This window comes from Rattus norvegicus, chromosome 9, assembly GCF_036323735.1.
Source record: "Rattus norvegicus strain BN/NHsdMcwi chromosome 9, GRCr8, whole genome shotgun sequence".
Lineage (NCBI taxonomy): Eukaryota > Metazoa > Chordata > Mammalia > Rodentia > Muridae > Rattus > Rattus norvegicus.
In genome coordinates this window covers 97994754-98020122 of record NC_086027.1, presented here as the reverse complement: position 1 = coordinate 98020122, position 25369 = coordinate 97994754, and the positions used below count along the sequence as shown (strand labels likewise).

General features: G+C 45.8%; 1 protein-coding gene across 5 annotated transcripts in view; it reads left to right on the top strand.

Moving 5' to 3' along the window:
* Asb18 (ankyrin repeat and SOCS box-containing 18) overlaps positions 1 to 25369 on the top strand; it is a 64592-nt gene that overhangs the window by 23487 nt on the left and 15736 nt on the right. For 3 of the 5 annotated variants that reach the window (XM_039083755.2, XM_039083757.2, NM_001108231.1), the window contains 2 exons: positions 1026 to 1293; positions 23276 to 23783. In XM_039083755.2, coding sequence (XP_038939683.1) covers positions 1026 to 1293; positions 23276 to 23783 — 776 coding nt within the window. Of the gene's footprint in view, positions 1 to 1025; positions 1294 to 23275; positions 23784 to 24016; positions 24454 to 25369 lie in introns of those variants that run through there. The other 2 variants (XM_063267314.1, XM_039083756.2) reach the window with 1 other exon arrangement.

Here is a 25369-nt window from a genome sequence, read left to right as displayed (position 1 = left end):
TTCTTCTCTAGCAGGCTTCCTTGATGGGGTCTGATTTGTCTGTTTGCTTCTTTTTAATGATAAAGGGGTAGGCGACAAAGACTAGATCCTGGAAAATTCCACAGCCACTCCTCTCAATCACCCCCAATCCAGAGTCTGAAAGAGAGCTCTTCTGCACTGGGATTACATACACACACACACACACACACACACACACACACATCCTATCCTGTCCATTCTTCCTCCTGGCCATTAACTCTGACAAGATTTCCGGTCCCTCCCCACCCCCCACATTGGAAAAAAATCCCTCCAATACACATACATACATACACACATACATAGATACATACACACACATACATACATATATATATACATACATACATATACACACATACATATATGCATACATACATATACATATATACATACACATACAAACATACATGCATACATACATCCTATCCTGTCCATTCTTCCTCCTGGCCATTAACTCTGACAAGATTTCCAGTCCCTCCCCAAACCCCACATCGGAAAAATCCCTCCCATACACATACATACATACATACACACATACATATATACATACACACATACATACATATATACATATACACACATACACGCATACATATATGCATACATACACATATACATATATATATTCATACATACATACATACATACATGCATGCATAATACATCCTATCCCGTCCATTCTTCCTCCTGGCCTTTAACTCCGACAAGATTTCCAGTCCCTCCCCAACCTCCCCACGTCCCTATGTCACAACCTTTCTCTGTTGTAGCGCTTCCAACCTCTTCCTTTTCTTTCTCCATGGATCTTGTCTTTTCCTCCTTGTGTCTTTGCTCTCTGTCTGGGGTATACATCGCTAACGATACTTCTAAGTGACTCTCGTACACATGCACCTGGTACTTAGCTCTAAGATGTGGTTTCATGCTCCAGCTTCAGCAAACTGCTCACCACCACCCCCGGTTCTTCCTTTGCCCCATTCACCTTATACCCTACCTGTCCCCTTCCCTACCAGGCCTTTGGACCCTGGAGTACAAGCGGGAGCTCACCACGCCGCTGTGCATCGCTGCGGCCCACGGCCACGAGTCCTGCGTGAGACACCTGCTCAGTCGCAAAGCTGACCCGGATGCTAGCCCCGGAGGTCGTGGTGCCCTACATGAGGCCTGTCTCGGGAGCCATACTGCCTGCGCTCGGCTGCTGCTGCAGCACGGAGCAGACCCAGATCTGCTCAGCTCGGAGGGCCTGGCACCCCTGCACCTATGCCGCACACCAGCCTCGCTTGGGTAAGAAGCGCCCCCACATCGCGGACTGGTCCAGGGACCCAGATTAGGGGGTCTCAGACCTAGACTCAAGTCTGGCCCTTGGCCACGTGATCCTGGACCCCGGTCCATAATTGCTCCTTTCCCAGGCCACTGACTCAGGTAGGGACCCTGACTCCACTTCATAGCCTGAGTATCTGTCTATCCCTATCCCCCAAGAGGGCGATTTCCTGAATCTGGTCCCCAGGACAGGATCTATGTGTTCTCATCCCCAAACCTGGCATTATAACTTTAGTCCTCAGGCCAGACATCCGTCTGTCCCTAGTCTCCAAGCCCAGGACCCTAAATCTACTTTCCACATCAGAGACCCTGATCCTGGTCCCCAGGCTTGGAATTCTGACCCTAATTCCCAGGCCAGTGATCCTGACCCACAGCCCCAGGCTAGGATCTTTCAGGCCCATGCTGGGCTCAGTCTGAGGTCTGACCCTAATCCCCAGACCATGAACCCCGCCCCACCGGCCGCTGGACCCTCCCTGACCCCGCCCCGCCGGCTCGGCCCCGGGCGGGTTAATTAGCGCTTGATTGCGAGCGCGCGGGGCGCCACGCCGCGGTAATGAGCCTCTGATCACGGCCTGCAGACGCCGGGCTGAAGAATGCTAAAAGGCCACTGGCGGGGTTGGAGGCTGAAAAATTAGGGTTTTTAATGATAATTTTATGCAGAATAATTGTCACAGTGTGACATAAATGGTTAGCTTCTCGGGCGGGAGCTTCCGAGGCCCGCAAGGACTCCATCCTCCCGGGTCGCGCTGCCTGGGATGGAAAGGATCTAAGGGGCCCCAGCAACCTTGGTGCTACTGTTGGTGGGTTGTTTTTTTTTTTTTTTTTCCTGCCAGTCTTGTGTCATCCCAACATTTCTTTTCAAAGGTTCTAGGTCCTTCTCTTGCTTTATAATTGCTTGGCTGCTTTCTCTGTAGAAGCGATAACATAAAATCACCCCACCCACAGTTGGATCTCGCTGGAGTCTGCTGCTCCCCACATGCCCAAAATTACCAGGGTCTTCCAACCCTTGCCTTGCTTGGAGCAGCAAGCAGGCAGGGATGCTAGGCGCCAGGTCCGGAGTGGAGGTGCCTGAGGGGCCCTCTGACTCCCAGCATCTTGATTTGGAGGCCATCCTGCTTTACAGAGTGAATTCAAGGGCAGCCAGGGCTACCCAAAAGAACCTTGTCTCAAAAACACCAACCAACCAACCAACCAACAAAGCATCAACAACAAAAATGTGCTGTCTACTTTCTTGTTCTCAACATAATTCTTCTGGGACACGTCCATGTTGTCCCGGATATTCCATGGTCCGTTGCCTCTTCACGCTAATATTTCACGGTGTCGGTACACGACGGTGTATTTTATCCATTCCTAACTGAAAGAAAGACATTTGAACCCCTGAAAGGATGTAGCTCAGGGTAGGACACTTTGCTAGTATTTGTGCGGCTATGAGTTGAATCTTACTTACTGCCATTGATGGATAGACAGACAGACAGACAGATAAAATAAGGAAAGACATTTGGTTGTTTCCAGTTTGGGGTTGTTGCAAATCAAATATCCCAGAGAGTTGTACCCTTTTTATAAACCTTTATTACTTTTGGATAAATCTACCATCACAATAGCTAGCCAATCTGATGAGAGTAAGAAGTTAACTATTGTACACTTTGCGTTCCCTTTAACCACGTGGGCATTCGAGTTGGAGACGGGCAGTCACGGAGAAGTAAAGCACTGTAGCTTCGATCTGGATTTGTTTCCCAGTATCTTCTTGGGTGAGCTATCCCTTCAGATCCTTTGCTCAGATGTTAATTTCCGTTGTTTTCCTATTAAAACCTCCAGGTCTCCTTATCTATTGAAGGTACAAGGCCCAACCATCTCCCAGCCTCCATCTTCTGTTTTCTTCTCTTTTTTTTTTTTTTTTTTTCGGAGCTGGGGACCGAACCCAGGGCCTTGTGCTTCCTAGGTAAGCGCTCTACCACTGAGCTAAATCCCCAGCCCCCTGTTTTCTTCTCTTAACAGTATCTATGAGGAATAGAAGTTTTTTCCTTTTGATAAAGTTCAATTCGCCAAATTTACTCTTCCGGAGTATGTGCTGGGCTATTTTATCTAGAATTTCTTTGCCTGACCCAAGTTCACAGAGGTTTTCTCTGTTTTGTCTACTAACTTAAATCTTACAGTCATCCTACAATAAGATCTGTATGGATTCATTTTGCCCAGACTGTAACTACCTTGAGTTGTAACTTTGAGACCAAGGTAACCCCAGACACTTTGTTTCTCCAGACACTGGACTAGACAAAAAGCTGCCAATGACCTGAAAGTTTCTGCAGAGCTGGCTGCAGGGGGGTGCTGACTCTTTGACATTAGCCTAGGGTGAGTTAGATCCACTCCCCCTGCAGTGAACTCCCAGTGGGCCTCTGTTTCTGATCTAAATCCCAGGGAACCAAACTCCTTTTGCTGCCTCTCAGGATGGTACATGCCTTTAATTCCAGCATTCAGGAGGCAGAGACGAGTGGATCTCTGTGAGTTCCAGGACAGCCAGGGCTACACAGAGAAACCCTGTCTGGGAAAAAACAAACAAAGAGATCACAGTTCACTTTGTAGATCCCCCCAGCAAGTTGCACCTCACAGCACTGTGACCTGCTATCATATGTCAGGACTGAGCTGATTCAAAAAAAAAAAAAAATGTAACCCATTGTGAGTTCTTTTCTTAATAAGTTGTGAGGAACGCGCAAAGTCACTAGTTTGTTTTTTGACTTTGCTTTTCCAACTGTTCAGCAGGGGGGTTTCTCTGGTTTCTTCTCCTCAATGTATTTACTCTGAGGCACGCCCATACTGCTGTGTATACCCCTTAGATCATTCGTTTCTCGTGCTGAGTTTATGCTGTGGTGTGAAATACAGCGTCAGGAGTGGGTCAAACCTGCTGGTGTCAAAGCCCCTTCCTTTCTCCACTCCCTTGCCTTTGCAAACTGCCCCAAAAAAAAAAATCAATTAATCAGGACTGAGGCCTTGACCATCAGTGCTCATATTTAAAAGTCAGGCATAATGGCATGCACTTATTTTCCTTAATTATCTCTTTTATTTTTTGAAATTATAATATAATTATAAAACCTTTTTCCCTTTCTTCCTTCCAAATGTTCCAACATGCACTTATACTTCTGGTACTAGAGAGGCAAAGGCATATGGCTCCCTAGTGCTCACTGACCAACCAGCCTTACTCAGTGGGCTTCTGGACTAGTAAAAAACCCTGTTCAAAAAAGGAGGTGGGGAGCCAGGCAATGGTGGCACACACCCTTAATTCCAGCACTCAGGAGGCAAAGGCAGGTGGAACTCTGAGTTCGAGCCAGTCTGTTTTACAGAGTGAGTTCCAGGACAGCCAGGGCTACACAGAAAACACACACACACACACACACACACACACACACACAGTTCCTAAAGAACACTCAAGGTTGACCTTTGGTCTCTACAAACAATCACACACACATATGCTAATCAAGTGGTCATTCATATCTGACATCATTTCTAGACTCTCTTGCCAAGTACACACAAGATAAGACACAGCCTTCCTGGTTTAACTGGTCATAACCCAACAAGCCAATTTGTTGCATCAACACTGAGAGGAAAAGCTGCCGTGGTAACTTTACAGAGTCCTTATCTCATATCCTGGACCAAAGAGGTAGACGGCACCCATGTGAATGGAAGGATGTCTCACTGCAAGCAACCACATGTAAGCTTCCCTCCCCTGAGCAGCTTTCGTCTGTAGCACTGTTCTGTGGAAATGAGTAGAGAAGACTCCTCAGGACCCAGGAAGGGACAGGAACCCATCAGAGAGGCAAGTGGCTTTGTAGTGGCTCCTACAAGGATTCAAGAAGATAGCAGGATGTTGTACTAAGAGTCTGTCTTGGCAGTCAGTCATACAGTTGGTCAATTTGGCCACACAAGGTGGCCAGGGTAGAAGAGCCATTCCCTTAAGGATCTATCTATTCATCTATTGTCCCCCCAATACAACATTGCCTTGACTATTATAACTGCAATAGAACTTAAGATAAGAGTAAGCCCTCAGCGGCTGGAGAGGCGGCTCAATGGTGAAGAGCACTGACTGCTCTTCCGAAGGAGACAGATTCCCAGCACCCATATGGCACGTCACAACTGTCTACAATACTAGTTCCAGAGGATCTGACACCCTCACACAGACATACATGCAGGCGAAACACCAATGTACATAAAATTTCAACTTAAAAAAAAAAAAGACTAAGCCCACAAATGTTATTTTCAAAGTTGTTTTGCAGCTCATTTGCATGTCATTTGCATCTTTTGTTCAGTTGGTCAACTTCTGCTCGGTTTTGACTGGGGCTGCCATGAACATATGCATCAGTGTAGAGAGAGAAAGCATCATAAACAAACCTTTAGGTTTTGGTTTCCAATGTCTGGATACAATTCACCCTTCAGTTTATTTAGATCCTCTCTGTTTCTCTCAACTGTGATTTGTAATTTTCTGTGCATTGGGGTTTGCAAATATTGTATAAGATTTATTTCTTATTCATATGTACACACACACACACACACAAGCACACGCACATGCACATGCACACACGCACACGCGCGCACACACATTTGTCTTGAGAGGGTATTGCTGTATAACTCAAGCTAGCTTCAAATTCATGATCTTCCTGCCTCAGCTATTTGAGAGCTGACCACAAACACGCCCCTCCCCCCATGTCTACTGCCCTTTAACTGTCACCTTGACACAACCTAGAGTCACCTGAGAAGGAACTCGCAGTTGAGGGATCACACAAAGGCTAGCAGGCATGTCTGTGGATGATTGTCTTTACTGTTAATTGATACAGGCCCTGACTTGACCATTAACTTACCAGGGGCGGGGGGCTAGTCCACTGTGGGAGGTATCATCCCTACAAAAGTGGTCCTGATCCACATATAAGGACAGCCAAGCATGACCCTGTGAGTGAGCAGCAAACAGCATCCCTTCATAGTTTCTGCTTCAAGTTATTTCTTGAGTTCCTCTCCTGACTTCCCTCCATGGAAGACTGTGACTGGAAGTATAAGCCAAATAAACCCTTTCCTGCCCTTCCTTGCCTTGGTTAGAGTGTTTTATCTCAGCAGTAGAAAGGAAACTAGAACACAACTATGACAAGATATTAACATTTCATAGTTTTGATGCCACTGTAGAAAGCATTTTCATTCTAATCTCTGATTTTGTGTGGCTGCCATATTTTTTATTTTTATTTTTATTTTTATTTTTATTTTTATTTTATTCTCTGTATAAAGAGCTTGCCACCTTCTGCCTCAATGGACTCACTGGTTTCTCTAAAGACTGTAAATTCTATGGGATTCCTATGCAGACAATTAACTACGTCATCTGCAAACAAACTCAGTTTTGCTTCCTTTGCATTCTGAACGAGCATTCTCATGCTTGTTTCGTTGACTGGATCCTCCGGCATAGTTCTGAAGGAAAGAGTTGAAGAGTCCATCTCCTTGTTCCTCGTCTTAGAGCACAACATTCATTGTCTTTCAGCATTAAGAAGTTCTTGTAGGTCACCTTTTTCAAAGATGGAGCACTCCTTCTTAGGTCATTGAGAATTTGTATTATATTATATATGGACATATCCTGTATATGAACATCGAGTTCTATAAAATAAAAATTGGTTTTTTGAGACAGGGTTTGTCTGTATAGCCTTGGCCATCCTGGAACTTGCTCTGTAGAGCAAACCGGTCTCGAACTCAGAGGTCCAGCTGCCTCTGCCTCCTGAGTGCTGGAATTGAAGGTGTGCACCACCACCTGACTGTAAATGTTTACATGTGTGTGGAAATGATCACATGACCCTTGCTTTGTCTCTTAACACTGAGAAATGGGAGAACCAACCTTGCATTCCTGAGATTAACTTACTCCTGAATTATTTAAATTCAAATAGATAGGTAGGTGGATGGATGGATGGATGGATGGATGGATGGATGGTTAGATGAATGGATGGATGGATGGATGGATGGTTAGATGAATGGATTGATGGTTAGATGAATGGATGGATGGATGGATGGATGGATGGATGGATGGATGGTTAGATGAATGGATGATGGATGGATGGATGGTTAGATGAATGGATGGATGGATGGATGGATGGATGGATGGATGGTTAGATGAATGGATGGATGGATGGTTAGATGGATGGATGGATGGATGGATGGTTAGATGAATGGATGGATGGATGGATGGATGGATGGATGGATGGATGGTTGGATGAATGGATAAATGGATAGATACCTGGTTTTCATTTGCTATAATATTTTTAAATACCCACACTTCTTTTCCTGAGAGTTATTAGTCTATGATTGTCTTACACCATCTTCGCCCCATATGCGCCTTCAGTGATCGAACGTCAGTAATCAAGTGAGAAGCAATCCCTCCTCCTCGCCCTTCTGTATTTAAGAAGATCTTAGATTGTCCCGGGTATTTGGTGCAGTTCACCACCAAAGCCATCCGGGTGTGGCTTTTTTATGGTGAGAGGTTTCTAACTATAAACTCATGTTGTTTCCTATAGAGGTAGGTTATTTCTCTTTTGAAGCAAGCTTTCATAGAGCCTTTTCTCTTTCAGCTAAGTGGTCTAATTTGCTGCCATGAGGTTGACTCTTATTTTTAATACTGGCTGTAAATTGTTGTATCGCCTCTCTCGTTCATGATGTTGGGGTGCATCCCACCCTATCAGTTTTCCTTTTGATCTCACTGACCCTTCCTCACCCATGATGTTGGACTTTTCCAGGCCACCATCAGTTTTGTGATTTCACTGAACTTCTCTGGTATTTTTTCTTATTCTCCTCTCTACTATTTTTCTGTTCTCTGTTTCACTGATCCCTGCAGAGTTTTCTGCTGTTTGCCTTTCTTGCTGGCATTGAGTTTCATTTGCTTATCTTTTTAAAATGTATTTAAACATATGCTGATGTCATTGGTTTGAATATTATTTTTCAAATGTAGACTTACAGGACTCTAAAAGCCCTCTTCTATACTATCCTTATATACTACAAGCCCTCCTATATACTATCCTTATATATTACAAGCCCTCCTATATACTATCTTTATATACTACAAATCCTCCTATATACTATCCTTATATACTACAAATCCCCCTATATACTATCTTTATATACTACAAATCCCCCTATATACTATCCTTATATAACAAGCCCTCCTATATACCATCTTTATATACTACAAGCCCTCCTATATACCATCCTTATATACTACAAGTCCTCCTATATACTATCCTTATATACAGGTCCCCATATATACTATCCTTACATACTATAAATCTTCCTATATACTATCTTTATATACTACAAGCCCTCCTATATACTATCCTTATATACTACAAGTCCCCATATATACTATCTTTATATACTACAAATCCTCCTATATACTATCTTTATATACTACAAGCCTTCCCATATATACTATCCTTATATACTACAAGTCCCCGTATATACTATCTTTATATACTACAAATCCCCCTATATATCATCTTTATATACTACAAGCCCTCCCATATACTATTTTTACTCTTATTTCATTGAGACATGATCTCACTGTGTAGCCCTGGCTGACCTGGAACTCTTCAGACAGATCATACTGACCCTAAACACACAGGATCCACTCACCTCTACCTCCCAACTTAACCAATAGTGTTTGCAAATTTTACTTCGCATGACTTTATAAACTCATTGAGACTCATTTTATAATCCAGAATATGTCTCTCTTGGTAAATGCCCTCAGGTGCTTTAATCTGTCTTCGGCAGTTGTGTGATTCAATGTTGTAGGAAAGCCAATCACATAAATCTCCCTAGTCCTACCAATACTTCTGAGTACTTACTTCACTTTCTTCATTAGTCAAGTCATTGAAGAGGAAGTTAAACTCTCTGTGTGTGATTACTGTTCGCCTGAATGTCTGCCTATGTACTGCGCATATGCAGTGCACATGGAGGCCAGAAAAGGACACTGGGGATATCCTAGGTACTGGAGTCACAGATAGTTGTGAGCCACTATGTGGGTAGTGGGAATTTAGCATGGGTCCTCTGGAAGAGAAACCAGTGCTCTTAACCACGAAGCCATCTTTCCAGCCCCAGTGAAATGGTATTCTTAATCTTTAGTGATCTTTTTTTGGGCTATAATATATGTTATCTGGTATAAAAATAGCTACTTTAGAAAGCTGAAAGCTGAAAAAATAGTCTTCCCTAGGGATGATCCCCCTAATTAGTTATCCAATACCAAGTGGCCAGCCTTGAAATTATATATATAAAAGTAATATTGTACAAACTGAATAGGCTGTATTTAACTGTTTACAACTGTGTGCGTCTGTGTGCGTGTATGTGTATAACAAAGAAAAAGAGACCATGAATTTAAATTTGAGAGAATACACAGAAGTGGGTATGTGTGATGGACTGGATGGAAGAAAAGGGGAGGGGAAAATGGTATCATTACATTTTAATTAAATTCATTTTTAATTTCAATTAATAAAAATTTAAAAATAAGAAAAATAATAATTTAAAATAGCTGCTCTGGTAACAATATGGCTGTCCTGACTAGTGTTGGCATTTATGTCTCAGTGGTTCTGCTACTACTGTGTAAGAAATTAGCATAAACAGAATTCAAAAAGCACATTTAAGGGTTGGAGTGGTGGCTCAGCGGTTAAGAACACTGACTGTGGGCTGGGGATTTAGCTCAGTGGTAGAGCGCTTACCTAGGAAGCGCAAAGCCCTGGGTTCGGTCCCCAGCTCAAAAAAAAAAAAAAAAAGAACACTGACTGCTCCACTAGAGAAACCTCATTCAGTTTACAGCACCCACATAGTGGCTCATAGCTATCTTTAAGTTCCGTTCCAGAGGATCCAATTCCTTCTTGTCATCTCCATGGGCATCAGGAATGAATGTGGCACACAGACACCATGTAGATATTCACATGGACACAGAAAATTAAAATTGACTTTTTGAAAACCCATTTATTATGCCACAATTTCTGTGAGTCGGGAGTTCGGCCCCAGCTTTGTTGGGTTTTCTGCTTTTAGGCTTCTCAAGAGACCATCATCATGTAAGTGACATGAAAGCCTGCACTCTGGTCTGAGTGTCCAACCAGAGAAAACCCATGGACAAGCCCATGCAGTTACTGGCAGAATTCAATTCCTTAAGGACTGCTGGGTTGAAGGTCTCCGTTTTTCATTGACTGTGGGTGAATTCAACTCCTTACTAGCCGATCCAATCCTGCTGCTATGACAAAATGCCTTAGGTTGGGTAGTTTACAAATCACACATAGCTGTTTCCCCCATTTCTGAGGGTGAGACAAGAAGTCCGAGATGGAGGTACCAGGAGATGCAGATCTGGTGAGAGCTCTCTCTGCTTCCAGCATTGAACTTTGCAGGTGCATACCCTTGTGGCCCAAGAGGCAGAAGATACGGAAGCAATGAACTCCCTTCCCTCCAGGTCTTTTATGAGCACTGCTTGCATCTGTAACCACAGAGAGCTGAAGACCTAATCACTTCCTGAATCCATCCATTTCCTCTTCATTCTTTTCCATTAAGGATTGAATTTAAGGTGAATCTTGGAGAAACTCATTCAAACCGTAACCTTTGCTACAGAGTTCTTTCTAGTGTAGCAACTTATTTCAAAGCATGCAGGCCAAGAGAACAACAAAGTCGGCTAGCAAGGAAGAAGTAGCAATTTTATTGACCTACTGGCAAAAAAAAGAAAAGAATAAGAAAGAAAGAAAAGAAACCCCTTCTGTAACTTTTTCCTTAGAGTATTTGTTAGACACAAACCTAAGGTCTCATCCATGGCAAGGGAGAGAAAAAAGGAAATATTAAGTTAGATGCTTGCTAACCATTTGAATCAGCCTTCAATTTTAACTGTTTGCTCGTTTGTTTGTTCTCAGACAAAGCCTCGCATATCCTAGCTGGCCTCAGATTCAGTATGTAGCCAATAATAAGCTTGAACTTCTGGTTCTTTTGCCTCTGTCTCCCAAGTGCTGAGAAAATATACATATGCCACCGGTGATGCCCAGTTTGTGAAGTTTTGGGTTTGTTTGTGCTTTGTTTTTGAGATAGGGTCTCTCTCTATGTAGTCCTGGCTATTCTGTAACTTGCTATGTAGACTAGGCTAGCCTTAAACTCAAAAGTCCACTTGCCTCTGCCACCTGAGTACTCTATGTTTTAAGTGAGTATTTTTTAAATATTATTTATTTTATATATGTGAGTACACTGTCACTGTCTTCAGGCACACCAGAACAGGGCTTCAAATCCCATTACAGATGGTTGTGAGCCACCGTGTGGTTGCTGTGAATTGAACTCTGGAGCTCTGGAAGAGGAGTCAGCAGCATAACCTCTGAGCCTCTGAGCCCTTAAGTGAGTTTCTTATAGGTAGATTATACGTGGATTTGCATTCTTTTATGTAGTCCTCCAAGCCTCTTCCTTTTAATTTGGCATTTGTGTCATTTACAGCTAATGTAATTTTTTGTCTAGTTAAGCTCAAATTAAATCGTAAATCTATTCTTTAGTCTCTGTATCTTCTTCTGCCTTCTCCACTAAGTGTTCTCATTTTACATTCATTTTGGCATACTATAATAAATACAATTCTGGATGTGTTATTGTAGTGATTCCTTTTGGGTTTTACCCTGTACATTACCTTATCGTAGTCTAACCTCAGTTAATGCATGCTATAAAAAACATATGACAGTATATATCCATTTATCTCTTCTCATTCTCTTCCTATGGTATAGTACACTTTACTTACATACAATTCAATGCTATTATCATTTAACAGTCATTTATCTGCTAAATATGTTGAAATAATAGAAAAAAAGATTTTACTTCTACTTGTGGTTGCCTTTCTTTTCATTGCTCTGTGGAAATCCAGGACTTCTCCTATTACTATTTTTCTTCTGCTCCAAGGACTTTCCTCAATGGTTCTTCTGATGAGAGTCTGCTGCTGGTGAATGGTCTGTGTTTGCTGTTTGAAAAAGTTATTTCTTTTGAGTGTTTGAAAGGCATCTTTGCTGGTAAGAAATTCTGAGCCAACAACTTGGTCTTTCTTCTTTCCTACTCCCTCGCACTCTTCTCTCTTCTCCCCACGTCCCCGCTTCTCCTTCTTTTACCTGCGCAGATCCACTGTCTTATAACCTGCCTTTCTTCAACGAGAAATACGACGTCCTCTTGTCCTCGTCCGTATTTAGGAATTTCTACCACTCACTTTAAGCAATTGATTAGACGCACATAACAACTTTAGAAATGTGTTGACAATTATGACTTCAGATGTCTTTGTAGACCTTCCATCACTGGGACAAACATCTGACATAGACCCATTTGGTCTCACAGTGTCAAAGGCTTTTGGTTCACAGTCATTTGGGTCCCAAGGTAAGGTAGAACTTCATGGCAACAGGAGCATGGTGGATAGGGCCACTCAACATTGGAGGCAAGATGGATTGCTCTTTGTCCCCCTCTTGGTTCCACACACACCCCTCATTTTTCATCCACACTTACTGCATGGGTCTACCTGCAGTCAGGCCTTCCTGCCAGCTGCATAATTGCTATAGTTATTTATGAAGATGGAGATGGAAACACTTCATTATTTCCATTTAGCTGGGGGGTTGTTTCCTCCCTTAGTCTATTCATGTGTTGGCCATCTGTGACTTCTTGGTTTCTGGAACTTCGTTGTTTTTTATTTTTTTGTCAAGAACAAAATTCCCAAGTATAGAATGTTCTGGTAGAAACTATGTTCAATAATATTTCCCATGTAATATTTACCATACCCCATACCTCCAAGGGCACACATAAATTATTTCCTTGCATCTTACTCAGAATTAAAATTAGAGAATTCCAGTGCAGCATGGTACCCTGAATTGGATTCTGGCACAGAACACGGATATGAAATGGGAGAGCCAAATTCAGCCATGTCTTTCATTACTGTTAGTCCGTCAGGGTGTACCAAGGTTAGTTTCCTAATGATGACGTGTATCCCATAATAACACAAGACCTTACCTTGAGGAAAAGCTGGACAAAGGGATCCTGTGAGCTCTTCGCCCTGTCTCCACAACCCTCCTACGAGGAGGAAGTGAGTGTTAAAATAAAAAGAAGTTTCCATTATGCTTCATTTTATAACTAGTGTCCTTTACTAAGGACCTACTCAGAGCACAAACTACTGTGAGCCCTGACAGAGTCCCTTATGATAAGGCAACAGTTTGCATTTACATCACAAGATGTGGAGATCTCGTGCCAACCAGTAACACAGCACAGCTTATGCCCTAGACAAACACTAGCTAGCTTACTGACTCTGGGTGCTTTTAATACCACACGGGTCTAGGGCATTGTCTGCTAAGGGCTCTGAACACAACTCAGGTCATGATGGTGTTAGTCAAGATCCCTCTCCTCCTACCCTCCTACCCTCACCCCCCACACCCTCACCCCCTCCCCTGCTTTCCTCTTGCTTCCTTTGGGTCACTTCCACTTCCATTTCTCTCTGTGTGAAACCTTCCTTTTGGACGATTAATCTGGGAGTTTGTTATCATTTAGATCCTTTTCATGGGGCCGAGGCAAGGCAGTTTTAGTTAAATGATAAATAAATCAGAATTTCAGGAGGAACTATGAAAACAGCTGACTTAGAGCCCCTCCAATGTCAACGATCACACTGAAAACGCTGGCGATCCCACCGAACACCTCTACAATAACATAGCCCACTCCCTTAATGGATAAAAAGTTAATAGATGTCAGAAGGGACTTGAGGGTGTGACTAGGCCTTTCTGCTCCAAAGAGTCCTTCTAAAGGCAGGGCTCTGAGGAGGTCTGGCTTCCAGGAGTATAAACACTGTCGTTTCGACAAGAAAGAGCTACTTTCTCTGGGATCTTTAATACATAGTCAATTTTAGGTCATCCTTAATGTTTTTTTACCTCACAGTAGCGAGAAGGTCGATGACCCACATACAGAGCCATTTGGTTTCCTCCGACTTCTGACAATGGTCTTCATACCAAGGGACCCAGCTCTGCCCCATCCCCTGTCAGTCAGCAATTCTCCATGGGCACAGGACTTGAAAACCTTTGAGTCTCTGAGTTCTTGAGATTTAAAAAGAAAAAAAAAAAACTATCTGTGCTTCCTTCGGAGCAGCAAGCTTCAGAATTCAGGATTCAGCACACGAAAAGAGATACGAGACCTTTAATCTAGTGGCTGTTTGAAGAGACTTTTTTTTTCCAAAAAAGAAAAGTTTCGGTAAAGTTCCTGTTTCCCACCCAGGCTGCATGCTAGCATCGCCCTGTTTGTTATCAGAGTACACCCCCAACCCCGACCATATATATATATATATATTCTCAGCGATTAAAACCATCAATGGTGGGTTTGGGGATTTAGCTCAGTGGTAGAGCGCTTGCCTAGGAAGCACAAGGCCCTGGGTTCGGTCCCCAGCTCCGAAAAAAAGAACCAAAAAAAAAAAAAAAAAAAAACCATCAATGGTTTCCAGAGTCCCTGACTCTCATTCTTGGCCCTACCTTGATTGAAGCAAAGTCAAGAGGGCTTGCTTCCTCCGTGAAATATATTAACAAGAAGCACACTGACTCACTTTCTTGTTCCGGGTGTGTCAGTACTAAGTGGAAGATAATTAATTCATAAGTCAGAATTGAACCCGTGAACGCAGCCAATTCATGTCGGGGGTTGACATCATTGAAGGAAATCATTAGGCAATTCTGCTCCAGCTCCAGCCCGGCAGGTGGAACTATCTGAGCAGACCGAAATGGCGAGCAGGCATCCCTCAGTATCCATGCAGGGTGAGCGCCATGGGTACCCAGAATCTGAAGATGCTCAATAAAGTCTGATACATGGAAAGGCCTCAAAGTTTAATATTCGCCAGGATATTTTAATTCACCTCTAGATTCTTAGAATGTCTAACGCAATGCAAGTGTTGTGTAAACCATTAGCGTGATGTGCTGTTTAGAGACAGTGGCGACAGGGAAATCTGCACATGCGCAGGACAGAGGAGATCTGCACATGCGCAGAACAGATGTAATCTTTATTCAAATTTTTGCAATCCACAATTGTTTCAGCCTGTGGCTGTGGGACCTACACCTATGGAGGAGCAACCGCCCTGCCATCTCTGAAGCTTAATAACAAGCAAACAAAACTGCCCTGCTCAGGACGTCAGCAGGGACAATGGCTCAGACTCAGACTCCAACACCAACAGCCTCCACCTAGCGGCAGGGGCTTCGCCCAGCTTGTGGGCACCAGTACCGGATCCAGTAAGCAGCCCGCCCCTGTGCCCATCAAGTAGAGAGGAAGAAAGTCTCAATCAACATAAATGTAAGGCATTTTAGAAATAGTCAAGAAAGTGGTCCCAGAGTGCCCCACTTGGTGACTTGTTATTTGGAGAACTCTGTCATTTCTGAGTACTCACCCTCGTGGCCCTGAAAGACATGACCATGCCCAGTCTAAAGATTAGGGAACTGAAGCACAAAGGGGCCAATGCTGTGCCCATGTGGTGATACCGGCAGAGCCAGAAGCCAAAGACAAACAAGCGGTGTGCAGGCAGCGATGAAAGATCCCCTCACCAAACCCTGCCTCTGCCCCAAAGTAATTCCACACATCTCCATCATTAATATCCAATCCTGTTCCACCCAGGCTCAGCCCGAGCTGCCCCTTGAGGGCTCCACAAGCAGAGGTCCTCCGTGTTCTGCTTCTCCCTATGTTGTTTGTTTGGGTTGGGTGTTTGTTTGTTTGTTTGTTTTGGGCTGATTGGTTGGTTGATTTTTGTTTTGTTTTGTTTTGCTTTGTTTTCGAGGCAAGGTTTCTCCGGGTAGTCCTGAACTCGGTAAACCAGGCTGGCTTGAACTTAGAGAATCCCTGCCTCGGTCTCCCCAGTGCTGGGATTAAAAGCATAGGCCACCACTGCCCGGCTTGTTTGCTTTCTGTTGCTGGAATAAAATGCTGAACAAAACCAACCTGAGGAGGTTTGCTTAGCTTAAATATCACAGCTCATCACCGAAGGAAGTCAGGGCAGGAACTCAAGGCAGGAGCTATGGGGGAGCACTGCATATTGGCTTTCTCTCAAAGCTTATTCAGACTGCTTTCTGACACAACCCAAGACTAGCCCAGATTGACCCCACCCACAGTGGGCTGAGCCTTCTCATGTCAATCATTGAACAAGAAACTGCCCCCATAGCCTTGTCCACCAGCCAATCTGAAGGAGGGATTTTTCTCCATTGAGGTTCTCCCTTCCCTGATTATTCTCTCTACTTCGTGTCAAGTTGGCAAAACTAAGCAGTAAACTTCCCGGATAGCATCTTATTACCTAGAAACCAGGGCAAATCAAAGCTCGTCCCTCTAGACCAAAGCCTTGGGAGACGCTTCATAAAGCACACTGGTTGCCAAGGAAATGCAACTTAAAACCAAAGTAAAATAGTCTCCGTTTCATGCCGATTACAATTCAAAACAAACAAAGCCCTGGTTGTTGTGTGGAATGCTACAGTTTCTTTGGAAAACTGCCATTTTCTTATGATATTAAATATGGGACCACTCATTATCTACTTGTCGGACAAGTGGAAATGAGGACACATACCTGCAGGAAGATGCATACGCAGGAAGATGCATACACAAATGATGGCGGGAGTTCTCTTTAGAATAACCGAAAAGTCCAGACACCCAAAAGCCTGTGACCACTAACAGGAGAAGGCTATATTTAAAATGTGGTCTGCCTGGACAATTGATTAGGACCACATAGTAAAGACAAGAGTCGTTTACTTTGTATGCAAAGCAATGTGGGTGCAAAGACAGGATCAAAACCATGACAGATCCTCAGAAAGACAAAAGTAGACACTGAGAGAAATCAGACCAGCAGCTGCCTGCGCAGGGATGGCTGAGTGGCTCTTAGGAACTGGAGACGGTGTGTTTGGCATCAAGAACTGATTATTCAAGTGGATTCTTTTGTCAAAGTCCACTCAGGTGCAATCTTAGGACCTGTGTGTTTCCCTGCGTGACTCACTTCAAAAGTCTTCAATCTTGTTCTGTTATCAGCCTCTCCCCACCCCTACCGCTTTTCTCTCCTCTCACTGATGACTTTGGCTCTCCTCTTCATCCATTAGGATCAAGGGAGGAGCAGGAGAGGGAGAAGGAGAGGGGGAGAAGAGGGAGAGGGGAGAGGAAGGGAGATGAAGGGGTACGGGGAGAGGGAAAGGGAGGGGAGGGGAGAGGGAGAAATGCTGTGCATCTGTTTTGGAAGAAGGGACACTAGAGAAGTTTCTAGGCGATGAGATGTTACCTGTTGGCCCATGTGCAGTAAAATGCAGAGGCAGTGTTTGAAATTGTGTGCCTCCATCTGCCAGGGCACAGGGGTCCGTGTACAATCTAGGGGACAGTTGGCCCCCAAACATCACCATCCACTGCAGCCATCCAATACTAGAAAAATAACGCAGCAGTAGTCATGGCTCCAAGACAGGCAACGATACTACAACGGGCCAAGCAGGGTCTTGCTGCTTCCTCTGCCTTGGAGCTCTGTCTGCTGACGTCAGTCTTTACTACTGTGAAGCCCTGTGCATCTCCGAAGGAAAGGACAGAGAGGAAAATGCACAGGGTAGGGTAGTAAGTTTCCAGAGACGATCCGGGCGGAAGGTTCAGAGAAATGAGGTAAAACTGCTCTTCTATTGGTCTCAGAGGTCTATTGGCTATTGGCTTCCTGTCCTTCATGCCAAGCTGGCTCAGGAATCAGCCAGTGGGAGGGAACCTTTCTCTAACATTTCCCTCTCCAGTCCTCCTCGGGATCTCTCCCAGAGACCGGTACACACACAGCTTCTAGACAGTGCTTAAGCTTCTGCCACTGTCCCCCAGGGTTCTGCCTGCAGCCCAGTTTTTACCATGCTCACCCACTTCAAGAAGAGGCAACAGCAATAACTATGATCCAATGTGACCGGCTCCTAAGACCCACCACCCTCCTGGACACCGTCCTTATCGTGAAGCCCCTTCTGCACGTCTGAGGAGGCCCCGTGGCAGTTGCGCTAAATGGTGGGATCGCGAGTAACACCCAACGACTCAAGGGGCATCCAGCACGAGTTGCCCATAAATAGTATTACTGACAAAGTACTCCAAAGCAATGTCTGTCTGCTCAGCAAAAGGTGATGTTTTGGTCATGAATTTAGCTTTGGTAGCTTCTCCCACCCGTTGTTGGCCCATTGCTTGTCGGGCACTGTAGAATCCATCTGCATCCATCATGGCTGACAATCATACTCAAGCATCCTGCATTGACCGGAGCCACCATCATGTCCCCTGTTCCTGTGCTCACACCTGGAAGCTGACTAGGTACCACAGCCCAGGGGAAAGCATCCACCTCAGAGGGTTGATGAGCCCCACAGCTAGAGGCTACAGGGCAAGCCACCCTTCCCCATGCCCAGGAAGTCCTACAATGTATACAAGAAACGCATTGCCTTGCCTTGAAAGTCCATGTGTTTTTGAATGAATTTATTAATCAATTAATTTTTTATTGAAAATAAGTCTCGTATCACTCAGTATGTTCTGATCATGGTTTTCCCTCCTTTGTCTCCTCCGAGATGCTCTCCAGACCATTCTCTCTCTCTCTCTCTCTCTCTCTCTCTCTCTCTCTCTCTCTCTCTCTCTCTCATACTCCATTGTAGAGGACCAATTTTTCTTAGGCCAGCAGTTATCGGTTTGAGATGGCTTCTTAGCCAGCGATAGATGCTCATGTCCAGTTCTCAGTGCTGGGACTGCATCTGGCTCAGACCTGTGCAGTCTCTGTGCACACTGCCACAGTCTGTGAGTTCATGGGTTCTCAGTCCTATTGTATCTGGATGGCACTGTCCTTGGTGTCTTCTATCCTAACCTTAACAACCTTTCTGCCTCCTCTTCAGAAAAGCTCCAGAGCCCTGAGGGGAGAGGCTTGGTAGAGACACCCTATTCAGGACTCTGTGTTCCAAAGTCTCTCGATCTCTGCGCGTTGTCTACCTCTGGTCTCTGTGTTTGTTCCCATCTGCTGCAGAAGGAAGCTTCTCTGGTCTATTGGTATAAGAGAATGCCATTGGGAGTCATTTGTGGCTATACCTCTTCAGTAGAACAATCATAGTGTTTGGTTTTCCCCTAGGTCCATAGCCCATCAAGTCTCGGGGTCTTGGCCACCTCAGAAATATTAGACATGGGGTCCATCAATTCATTGTCTTTTAAAAGCTTAGTGTTCAGGGGAGATGGATCTGTGGGTGAAATGTTTGCCCCACAAGCACCAGGGCCTAAGTTAGGATCCCCATCACCTATATAAAGTCAGGGGTAGTGGCGCATGTGCCTGTTACCTCAGTGTGAGGATCTACCTCAGAGATGAGTAGATCCCCAGAGTTCGCTGGCCAGCGGACCCAGCCAATGGGTGAGATCCCCCTTTAATGAGACCCTGTCTCCAAATATAAATGATAGAGGAAAAGTTGGGTGAATCTATGAACTCTTAGAGCCCACCTCCAATGGCAATTCTTCCTCCAACAAGGCTCCATCCGCCCCCTAAAACTTCTACATGTCCCCAAACAGCCACCAACCAGGGATCAGTGTTCAAATACGGGAGCCTATGGGGGACATTTCCCAGTGCTTCTTATTTTGTGTCTGTGGGCATTTTGTCTATGTGAGATGCTTGCACCTGGTGCCTGGGGGTGGGGGGGGGGTGCAGAAGAGAGCATCAGATCTCCCGGAACTGGAGTTACAGATGTTTTGAGCTGCAGTGTGGGTGCAATTGAACCCAGGTCTTCCAGAAGAGCAGCCAGCACTCTTGACCACTGAGCCATCTCTCCAGCTGTATGGTTTCCATGGGAAACACCACCACTGCAGCTGTGGTGTGGGAATGATAAGTTGTTGAAGACACGGTTTAGTCCTGGGGTAGAATACAGAGAGGTCCTCATTTGTTTCTCTAGCTTCCTCCACAATCAGCCCTCTCGTCTCCTGCCCTGCCCAAAAGCCCCATCTGTCATATTTGCCTTCCCAAAGCCACGCTTCTATCAGAGGCATCAAGGGAAACGTTGAGAGTGTTCTGGAAGCTTGGAAAGAATGTCGTTCTTACGATGTAGCTGCTGCTGGGGCTTGTGGGGGTTGGCTCTGTGGTTAACAGCTGGCGTCGGCTGTTTTTCCTATACCAAGCTGTGTACCCCAACCTGTCTTAAAAGTTCTGAAAATATTAGTCAGTGCGAAGAAACCAAAGTCCCTCGTGAGCACAGCACCCTACTGTGCTGGGTGTAAACTGGGGTAACCCCATTCTGCCCTGCACAATTCCAAGCTCTCCTCAAACACATTCTTTACTGGTGGCTTTTCAAGGCAGTATTGTCTGTGTGTTTTGTAAACTGATGGTTCCACGCATCCATGGGACGGATCTGTGTGTGCCATTACCTAGGCTACCACACCTTCATTTTTAATGACTGTCTGACCTGGGCCGAGAGAGACATGCCCTCATCAATTTGTCCTGTGGTTTCTCTCTCCCGTCTCTAATTCTACATCTCAGCTACTGCCGGGCATTAAAAAGTGCCAAGGGTTAGCCTGTTAAGGCTCTTCATTAAACCAGAAAGGCCGGGCATTTGTAAACCTCCAGACTGTGGGCCAGTGTCCCCATCCTGTCCCTATATAGCAAACAGCAAACTGCCATTCGTCCATCACGCCAAGGACTCTTCCAGGTGAACATCTTCCTTTGGAGGCTGTGCTGCTTTAAAAAGAAAAAAAGACAGAAGAAAATGTTTATAATGTTTGTGAGGCTTGCTGACAAAATGAGACAGAGTCCTTGATTTCTAACCTCCCACTGCACCATTCAAAATTCCTCCTAGAGAGCCAGGCAGGAAGCAAAGCAAATCGCTCTGATTGTAAAATTTGCATCCTTTCTTGGCTGGGTACCGTCTTCCCAAAGGATGCCTCACATCACGCTGTAGTTGTTTGTAAAGATCTTTCACCCAGGACAGACCACTTCTCATGGTACTGCTGATGTGGTGGCAAGAGAAACACAGAGGGAGAATTAAATAGACTGAGAGTCCCTAGGAAGAAAGAAATGCATTTCAGGGCAGCGGCTGTCAGTCCCCAAACCCTGGATGGATGAACTGGATCAGAGCCCCAGTTAAGTAAATAATAGGGAAAACATCAGCAGTGCAGGAGGGAGCTGAAAGACGGTCGTTAGCAAGAAGCATTTGTTCAACAGGCTTTTTAGGGAATACAGATAATGAGGTAGGTTCAGCCCTGCACCCGACAGTCACACACATTTTTTACACTCAAAGAACCAACAGTTTTAAGACAGAGAGACAAAGGGTTAGCCTTTGGAAATGCAGCGATACAGTTTTTACGGTGAGGGTCCTGCTTGATCGGGTACTCATAAGGCAAAGCAAAGGGCATAAAGCAAAAGGGTGCCCTTCAGCCTGGTGGTGTGAAGAAGGTGTCCCAGAGTAGGAGAAAAGGAAGACAGGAAGTCGGTGGCCATGCCAGTGAGTCCCTGGGGAAAGTGCACACACAGGCACCAGGGTATGCAACTATGGAATGATCTAGGTAGGGCCTATCCTTGGACAGAGAGAACTGAAACCCAGCAGGAGGAGCTTTGGCAAGGGAGGCTGTTGAGACACAGAGAAATAGAGGGAGCAAGTGTCCCTGCCCCTGCAGCCACAGGAACAGCTATTGGAGACAACAAGGGAGGGATTTCTTGAAAGCACTCCCAGCAGATCTGGGGTAAACTCCCAAGTGGACAGGAAGGGGCAGAAGCCAACAGAAGCCTGTGAGCTGTACCGTTCAGTTAGTGTGCTGGACTATCTAAAGGGGGTACTAGCCAGGAATGAGAAAGGCTAGAAAAATGGGAGGGCTGGAGGATTACAGATGGGGAGCTGGGTGGTGATCCGGGTGGGTCAGCTGAGATCACAGCCAGGCTCCCAGGAGGGTCCTGCCTCCCCCAGCAGAGTTCAGAGCAGCCAGGTGGAGAGGAATAGGTGACAAAAGATGGGGATGGCCATCATTTCCTAAACAGAGGAAAGTGACAACAGAGCAGTTACCACAGCACTGCCTGAGGAAAAGACAGAGAGGAGAAAGGCGAGGAACCAAGTCTTTGCTCACTGGGGCAGAGAAGAACACTGTAAGCAGCACTAGTCAGGTTAGTGTCAGGAACTACCCAGAGAGAGAGGAGGGGTCTGGATCAGAGCCCCAGGACACAAGCTGAGTGCACTGCAAGGGGGTCTGTGGCTTCTTCCCCCCTCTAGGGTTGGTCAAGGAAACTGCTCTCCTGAGAGAAGCTAGTTGTCTGGAGTCAAAGACAGTCTTGAGTTCAGTTGGTGAGCCTAGAGGCAGCAGATTCTATCCTCCTAGGAGAATATTTGGGGAGGGGGAGACTGTGATCTCCCACAGGACTCAGAAATCTTAGGAGACTGACTGGAAACAGGCACAGCCAAAGCGTACAGTTTGGTCAAGGAGGAAAGGACGCGTAACTCGGCATGGGTTTGCTTCTGCGTGGTGCTTCCAATGAAAAAGACTCCGGTGCCCGTCTGAGAGAGTCAGTGTCCTTCAGGCAAGGATGAAGCCCCACCCCAGCCCCAAACTGGGGCAATATAAGGCCTGCCTTGCATCTTCCTTTCCAGCCCTTTCCAAGAAAAGATGGGGTAGCTTGATCTAAGGCATTCTCTCCAGAACTTAACCTCCAAGTTTGACCCATGTCCAGATAAAGTCCAAGTGACCAGCACACTGAACACTGTCATATGGACATTACCTTCCCAAATACCACTATGCAATTGTCATTCCCATTCTAAGTTTATGAAATGTTTCTATTCATTTGGTGAGGAGTATATCTGGGACCCTGGGTTTGACATAATCTTGTTTTGTCTTAGCTCTGTTCGCTCCGCAGTGAGTGGCCTTGAAGATCCAAAGTTCTGGCTTTGGCTGGTGCTCACCCACCAGTTGCGCTGTGGGTGGAGGGTCGCGGCTGGTCCCGCGCGCTGGTGACTGATTTGGCCTTCCGCAGGTGCGCTCAGGAGCTGCTGGAGCACGGCGCGACAGTCCAGCTGGAGGGTGGCCCCAACCGAGACACACCGCTACACGTGGCAGCCCAGCGCGGCCTGGACAAACACGCGCAACTCTATCTGGGCTGTGGCGCGCGCGTGGACGCGAGGAACGGCCGCGGCGAGACGGCCCTAAGCGCAGCGTGCGGAGCGGCGGCGCGGAGCCCTGAGGAGCACGCGCGCTGCCTGCGCCTGTGCGCGCTCCTCCTGCGCGGCGGCGCAGCGACAGACATGCGGGACGAGGACGAGCGCAGCCCGCTGCACAAGGCCTGCGGCCACGCGCGCCCCGGCCTGTGCACGCTCCTACTGCGGAACGGCGCGGACGCGGACGCGCTCGACTACGGTGGCGCGTCCCCGCTAGCGCGCGCCCTGCAGACGGCCACGTGCGCGCCCCCGACAGCGCCGCAGCGCACTGTCCAGGCGCTACTAAATCACGGATCCCGCTCCGTGTGGCCTGATGCCTTCCCCAAGGTAAGGGGACCCCGGGGTAGTTTGGCTGTGCAGACACCGGACCTCCCAAGGCTCACACAATGTGTATCCAAAGTGGGATGACCCCGGCAGTCGTGGGAGGGTCTGCATTTCTCTGGACCTCCCAGGGGAGGTGGAGGCTGCGGGTCTTGGGACCCTACTTTGAGGAGGACTTAGAATTCTCGTGGTTAGCCAAAAGAAAAATGAAGAGGCTGTACTGTTGATAAATATTCCAGAGTGTCACCTTTCGAAGTAGTCTCCCGGGGAACTCTTGCTTCGGCGATGCCATCACAGCGCCAGCTCCGAGTATTTCAGCAGCTTCGTCTTTTGGTGTAATTTTCAGAAAGATGAAAATGAGTCTCTTGTCACAGCTGGCGTTTGATCTGCAGTGAAGTCACTCAACCTGCTCGGCGCCCTGTTAATGAGAGCACTCTCCACCTTCGCAAATCCCTCACCCCTGCTGTGCAGTTCACCCATGTGCCCTGTTCTGGTCACCCCAGGGTTGAGGCCTCCACCCCTTGCCCTGGCTGTGCCTTTGCAAACTCTGCTGGGCTCACCTTGTCACTTTCTCCATCTGTGAGGTCATTTATTCATATAAAAGACTATTGAGGGAAAAGGACAAACAATGCTACCACAATAAAATCCCTAGGCAAACGCAGACGAAGTACAATAATGTAGAGGTACGACTATGCCATAATGAAATCATGGGGGGGGGGAGTTAAAAGGACGTCGAGGGGCTGAGGAGACGGCTCGGTCAGTAAAACGCTTGCAGCAAAGCACAAGAATCCATGTAAACGCCTAGCTTTGGTGGATCGTGCCTTCACAGGCGGACCAGGCAGCCTAGTCTAGTCATCGAGGCCCAATGCATTAGTCAGGATTTGCTAAAGCAGTGATTCTCCACCTTCCTGACTCCGTGACCCTTTAAATACAGTTCCTCATGCTGAGGTGACCCCTAACCATCAAATTACTTTTGTTGCTACTTCATAGTTGTAATTTTGTGTTATGAATCATTATGTAAATATCTGATAGGCAGGACGTCTGAGTTGTGACGCCTGTGAAAGGGTTCTTCAAAGGGGTTGTGGCCCACAGGTTGAGAACCACTGCTCTAAAGGAACAGGACTGATAAAGGTACAATAGACATAAACATATATATGTAGTATATATGTGTATACCTGTATATACACCACATATATGTGAATATATATGTATGTATATATACAGATATGTGTACATATATATGTATACAATATACTATATAAATATGTATGTGTACTAATAAATACATATATATCCTGCACATATATATATGTGTATATATATATATATATATAGAGAGAGAGAGAGAGAGAGAGAGAGAGAGAGGATTTATTAGATGGTTGAGAGGCTGTGGTCCAACAATGGCTGTATCCAGACAGAAAGACTGAAACTCTATGAACTGTCCAGCCCACAAGACTGAATGCTTCAGCAATTCCTGCCTGGTGCTGGAGTCCTGAAGAGTTGCAAGCCTTCCAGTATTCTGTTAGAATCCTGAAGAAGTTGGCCTTGATATCAGCCTTGGCAATAGGATAGATGAATTTACCAGTGGGAGT